Source organism: Pollicipes pollicipes, unplaced genomic scaffold (genome assembly GCF_011947565.3).
Source record: "Pollicipes pollicipes isolate AB1234 unplaced genomic scaffold, Ppol_2.1 Scaffold_7231;HRSCAF=8579_pilon_pilon_pilon, whole genome shotgun sequence".
NCBI classification, from domain to species: Eukaryota; Metazoa; Arthropoda; class Thecostraca; order Pollicipedomorpha; family Pollicipedidae; genus Pollicipes; species Pollicipes pollicipes.
Window position 1 is genome coordinate 17,468,638 of NW_023597034.1, and position 6,462 is coordinate 17,475,099.

The following is a 6,462-nucleotide window of genomic DNA, read 5'->3' on the forward strand; positions in this document are numbered from 1 at the left end:
TCCCCCGACCTCCCCAGGGGCAAAGTCTCGTCTGTGACCGCTGTTTTCCTCCCTAACGCTAGGGCCTATGTCAACTGTTACCCGGGTCTCTGCTCAGAGACCATGTCACATCTCCGACCCGCATCTCCTTTCGGATCCCATGTCACATCTCCGACCCGCATCTCTTTTCGGATCCCATGTCACATCTCCGACCCGCATCTCCCTTCGGATCCCATGCCACCTGTCCAGCCCGTGTCCCTCTCCAGAGCCCACGTCCCATTTCCGAGCCGCGCCTTTACCCCAGAGCGCACATCACCTCTGCGTCGGACGTGTCTCATCGGTGTCCAATCATTCACGCGTCGGCCGTCTCTGCCCCAGAGCCGCTGCCGGGGGGAGCGCCCACGCTGCTGCCGTACCGGAGTCAGTCGACGGAGCCGGAGCGGCCAGCCGCCGCCGCCGCCGACGCCGGCGCCTATCACAACAGGCCGCTGGTCCGGGCCCAGTCGGGCTCGTCCCACATTCTGCTCGGTAGGCCGTCGGCCCGCCTGTTGCGTCCCGCCTGTCGCCACCCGGAATTGCTCTGGTGACGGCCGGCGGCGGCCCAGCAGACTGCTGGAGACGTGTAGGATAGGGGTGCACTTTTGGCTGTTTTTAGATACGGTTGCATTGCTATGCTTTCAGGACATACCTGTAGGCTTTTTAATATATATATATATATATATATATATATATATATATATATATATATATATATATATATATATATATATATATATATATATATATATCCCTCTCTCTCCCTCTCTCCCTCTCTCCCTCTCTCTCTCCCTCTCTCTCTCGCTCTCTCTCTCTCTCCCTCTCCCTCTCTCTCTCTCTCTCCTCTCTCTCTCTCTCTACCCCTCTCTCTCCCTCTCTCTCTCTCTCTTTCTCTCCTCTGTCTCCCTCTCCCCCTATATATAAACTTATCTACTCCTCTTACTCCATTCATCTCTATCCTACCTTTTTTAAGCTGTATATGGTATGTGTGGTCGTTCACCACACTTGTTTCGGAGTGCCTTTTCACCGCCTTGTTTTCAGCAAATATGCGATTTATTCTCTCATAGTTCCAACGCTAGGCATGTGCTACCTTATAAGAGTGATGGGGGATAAGTCTCGAATTTCTCTAAATCGTTACCAGCACTAATGTCGCGCGAACAAGAACGCATCACCTCGGATGCTTCGTCCCCCATTTTTATCCCTGCTCTTAGTTCGTTTTTCCAGGGTCGTCCACTGTTGGTCAGGTTCTGGATTACTAAACACATTGCTTCATGCATGTGCTTTCCTTTGTCATGCCGTATTTGCAATGGTTCAGCTAGCTGTGCCATTGAACGGATGCATATCGAAATTAGTTTTCACGTTTGAATTTCCGTACCGCAGTGGCGAACCTGCTTGTCTCACTCTCTCCCTCTGCCAGTCAGTATTTCTCCAGCAGGGACAATCGCTGTTAAGTCCCTGGTGCTAGAACAGGCGCCTGTCGCAGTGTTGATAGATAGTCCCTTGTATAGTCCTCTATCTGGACGTCCACATCCGTTGGACACGCCCGCGTCGTTAGTCCGCCATGGCGGTCAGACGGCCTCTGGCTCCGCCCGCCGCACAGACCGTGCCAAAAACCAGCCGGCGGCAGAATGCGACTGTAGACTGCGACTGGAGTCCGCCTGCATCCCGTCCATCTGTGTCCCGCCAACGGCAGCGGTGGGCGCTGCTGCAGTCCCATGCTTGCCCCTCCCCCTCCCCCTTCCCTCGTGACGGCTGATCGGCCGCCGCCTGCCCGCCCGGCCGGCCGGCCGGTCTCTGACATATTGCATTCTTTTGGTGCTGGGCGAAGGAGAGCCAGCCGACAGCGCTGTGCAATTTGGCCGTGCCGATTTACATATATGAAAAATACTGCTCACATGCCGGGTTTATCAATCAAAAGACGCATTGGGGGTTTCGGCGAAGCGTTCGGCCTCACTCACGGCAAAAGCCTGGCGAGAGCGGAACTCAAAATCGCACCGAACGAAACGGAGGCAGGGACGTTTGCTGATCACAGCATACCTCTGATACGCCTTCGGCAAAAGAGCAGAAAGCAGTGGCAGGAGTGAATTAATATTTGTCGATGTCGATGTCGATGTTGATATCGATGCCGATATCGATGTCGATGCTGATATCGACGTTGATGTCGCTCAACCGTACCCCGCAAGAACGTGCTATTTCATAAAAACGGGAACCCGTACAACATGATAGGCATAACTGTGCTGTCGCATGTTGGTATTAACGGGTTGGGTTCTCCGTTTTTTTCTGCTTCAGGATTACGTAAAACCTGCGGCATCTCCACCTGATGCATATTTTACCCCTCTTTCTAACCGCACGCTTTAACAGACTTTTAACTTCAACGTGACCCCGTCAAAGTCGGACATATGACACCATCACCGTATACATTGGGATTGCAGCGGGAGCTTTTAGACAATAGCGTCACTGCACTTGGTCCAAAGCAAACAGCACACAGGTGGTAATAAGTCAGCTGTTTTGTGCTTGTTGGTCTCGTAAAGTTGCTCTTGCAGTACATTGTTCTTCATTCTAAAAGAAAACGAACGACAGGTTTTGCAGTAAGCTAAACCCTCTTGCGCAACACGTGTAGTGACCAACATCGACTTCGGTGATTATTGAAAGGACCATGAATATGCGATTAGCATGACATCTTTGATCCAAGCACTCAATGCCCACGCGTACCTCGAGCACCTTGTCGCGCATGCGTGCAAACGCGTGTGTCTGCCTTGCAGGCATCGGCTGCGGTCTGGTGGGTCTGGTCGTCGTGAACACGACGCTAATCCTGCTGATCCGACGCTACACACGCCGTCGGCAGCGCCGGCGACGGGAAGAATTGTTCAGGTAACTGCCCAACGATTACCCGAGCCGAGTCTGTTTACAGACGTCTGGATGCACCGCGGTAAGCCCGAATCTCTCTACCACAAAGCATGTGTAGTGATGATGAATGGTTCAAGCAAACAGGAGTGGTGCTTTAGTATCAAATGGGGAGAAATTGACGGACCTCCACTTATACGATACGACATCGACATGAAATTTGTCTACGAAAAATATCATAGGACATTTTCGTAGGCAAATTTCACGGTGATATTAATATATTTCTAACCAAATGCTATCTTATTTTAAGATCGACTCGTGTTCGAGAAAGCTATCGTAAAAAAAACGGAAAGTAACGCCAAGCAACCTTCCTTCCTCCCTGATTGGAGCAACCTCATCGAAGCTTCCCACCCAGACTGCCGCACGCCACCAACGGTCACAAACGGGTCACAAATGTGCAGACAACGCTCTGCTAAGTTTCATACAGAAAGCAGCCATTCTCTGACAAGTTCCCGGCTCGTCTGCGTACAGTAGACCAGCCGGAAGATACACTTACATCTTAGTTCCACAACAAATTGTATTTGGCTATTCTTATTCACGCGCAGTGTAATTTAACTCCACGCCCCCCCCCCCCCCCATTTGGGAAGTCGAAGTTTGCTTTATATAAAAATAGCCGCCGCCTGTCCCGCTACATACATTTCATTCAAACTTTTTGTTCGCTGCCGGCCATGAAGTCAAGGTGTCAATGTTGGGCATCTTTAAAAGCCATGCATGCATGTGCATGTTAACAACGTGCTTGGGTGGAGGTCAATCACCCTCCCCCCCCCCCTGAGGGCTTTTCCGGAATGATTTCCGAACGGTGCGGCGTAGCTGCACCAAATTTTGCATAGCTGTAGACGATTGAATAGCGGATCGTATGATTTCAACAATTAGATGTACCTTGTAAGGCCGCTGACTCACGGCAGGTCAAAGTCAGGCCATGGATTCAGCGAAGTCAATTGCTAGGGAATCGTTAAATCTGGTGGAACAATAGAGTGTTAGACGAAACCTCATCTCTGAGATGCTTTCTTACGCAACTCACCAATTGAATGACCAAATTATATGGACCTAGGGTTAGGTATGAAGGTCAGACCAAGGTAAAAAAACAACCTGTTTTATTACTCTAGGGTTTCGAGTACGAGGTAGTTTCTGGTGCCCATTCAAAATTTGATGATAACAGGAACCGCATAAGGCATCTTCCATGAATTTCTTAAAAGTCAGAAAGGATCACTGACCTGAAATGATGCAGGTCAACATTCCGTTTTTAGTAATATACTGGCTAGCGTAATTTTATCATGTATTCAAATGCAAAACTCGGAGCAGTCTTGTATGATTTTGGTCACAACAATCTTTGAAAGGTCAAATAAGGTCACTGACCTTAAATCAGCATGTGACCTTTTGCTTTAAACAGGCATTTAGGTTTTGGGGACACTTTGGAGACCAACTTGGAAGTTTGACCTTGTTTAACCTTATCTGACTCAAAGAACATGACCTATGAACTTCAAATTTTGACCTAAGTGAGTTCACGTACAGGCCATCACACGCTGTGAATTTGGTATATCTAGCTTTCTTAGTTCCGTGAGATCTAAGGGGTTCAAATCGATCCCCCCCCAAGCGAAGAGTATCCAACTGGTCACCCGGGCGCGTGCTAAGCGCGCTGCATCGACCTGCCCGGGTTTGTTCATGGAAGTTTGCCAGAGGTAGTTGTAAGGAAATGTGACGTTTAGCCTTCTCTGTGAACTCTTTACAATTCCTGCTCGATGACGAACCTGGATGTATCGTGCCACACAGCGCCAAAGTAGTATTAGACATTTCGGCAAAGAAATGCACTGCTTCGCAATGCACTTATGTTCCACGAACCTTAAACTGGGTGAGCTGGCAGGACTGCAACAACCGCAGTCAATCAGCACAGTCCCTCCCCCACCTGCAAAAGCCATTCGATTCCAGTCCCACAAACTAAACGGCTAAAGTTAAAAGGCAAAGGCTAAAAGGCACACCAGGGCTCAGAGGCGGCCTTTTCAGACCGCGTGACAGCTTGGAGCCCCTCCCCTTTCCGCGATCAGCGGCGTTCGTCCGCTCCCCCGCGGCGTTGCCCCACCACCGCTGCGTCTGCTCGCGACTCACGTCCGCCGCTGCTCGCCCTCCCTTCACACGCAGCCCAACCGCAGACGACGCCTTGGCGCGCCACTGCGGCCGCCTGTTTGTTGTGCGGCGGCATCACTGCCGCTGCTGCCGCTGGCATAGCCCGCTGTCCGGTCGGCCTGCCGCCACGGCCAGGTGAAATATGGGAAAACAGCCGGGGGCCGCTGGGCCCGATGGGTTTATTTACTCGGCGACAGGACGGCGGGCGGCCGGCGCTCACGGCGCGATGGCTACCGGCGCCTACGCTTCGAGGGCGGCCGCCGCCTGCGGCACACGGGCGGCCGGCGCCTGCGGCATACAGGTCATCGGCGCCTGCGGTACACGGGCCGCCGGTGCCTGCGGTACACGCGCGGTCGGCGCCTGCCGTATATAGGCCATCGGCGCCTACGGTTCAAGGGCGGCCGCCGCCTGCGGTACACGGTCGGCCGCCGCCTGCGGTACACGGTCGGCCGGCGCCTGCGGTACACAGGTCATCGGCGCCTGCGGTACACGAGCCATCGGCGCCTGCGGTACACGGGCGGCCGGCATCTGCGGTACACGGGCGGCCGGCGTCTGCGGTACACGAGCCGCAGGCTCACTGCGGAGCACCTGCCCGCGCAGGACCGCGGCCGGCTGCGGCTCGCTGGGGCTGCTGCTCGCCAGGGGCTGCGGCTCGCCGGGGGCTGCGGCTCGCTGGGGCTGCGGCTCGCCAAGGGCTGCGGTACCGGACCGCCCACCCTCTCTCCTCCCGCGGTGACACAATCATGGAGGGTGTTATGATGCCCCGCTCCACTTCAGATGAGGGCAATTTAATAGCTGTGGCTTGCAAGCCCTCGCGCGCTTCACAAAAAAGGTTTTGTTACCTGTTGTTCCCGTTCTGGTTTTCTTTAGGTGATTTGAAATTTGGGCTGTCATATGGATTTCCCAGTAAGTTATTTAGTTTTAAGGGCGCGTCACCTGCATTGGTCATGTGCGCGTATGGTTTCCTACTGAAGACATCCCTTCATCTGAATTATTATGTTCCGTGTACTTGTTTTTCCTCAGGACATTTGGGCCTGCGGCTTTTCAAGACGAGGAGTTGGTCTACCACATCACAGCATAGAAGATGCTCTCCTATCTCACCACACGCCGTGCGAGCGCGTGCACAGACAATACGGAGAATGGAGAAGGGGGAGAGGGGTGGTGTAAAGGGTCAGACAGAGAGAGGGGGGGGGGGAGATAGACCGAAAGGGATGTGGCGAGTGACAGGGAGTGTGCAAGAAAATAGAGGATTTCACGGGTAAGATTTCCTGTACGCAATCCACCCGCTGCTCATGGAACTACGCTCTCACCAAACTGCTACTTATTCCTAATCAGTTATACACAACCGTTTCTATTCATCCCAGCAATTTGGTTTTAAATGTTAGAGACATTTCGGGAAATTTTACACTGCAGCTTACTATG

The 6,462-nt window shown here is 52.6% G+C and overlaps 1 protein-coding gene across 1 annotated transcript in view; it reads left to right on the forward strand.

Moving 5' to 3' along the window:
* The window catches only part of LOC119110526 (uncharacterized), a 55,889-nt gene extending 49,686 nt beyond the window's left edge, over positions 1 to 6,203 (forward strand). The window contains exons 4-6 of the mRNA XM_037234391.1: positions 358 to 507; positions 2,778 to 2,886; positions 6,064 to 6,203. Of these exons, the coding sequence (XP_037090286.1) occupies positions 358 to 507; positions 2,778 to 2,886; positions 6,064 to 6,121 (317 nt within the window). The 3' untranslated portion in view covers positions 6,122 to 6,203. The remainder of the gene's footprint in view (positions 1 to 357; positions 508 to 2,777; positions 2,887 to 6,063) is intronic.
* Positions 6,204 to 6,462: the final 259 nt, after the last annotated feature.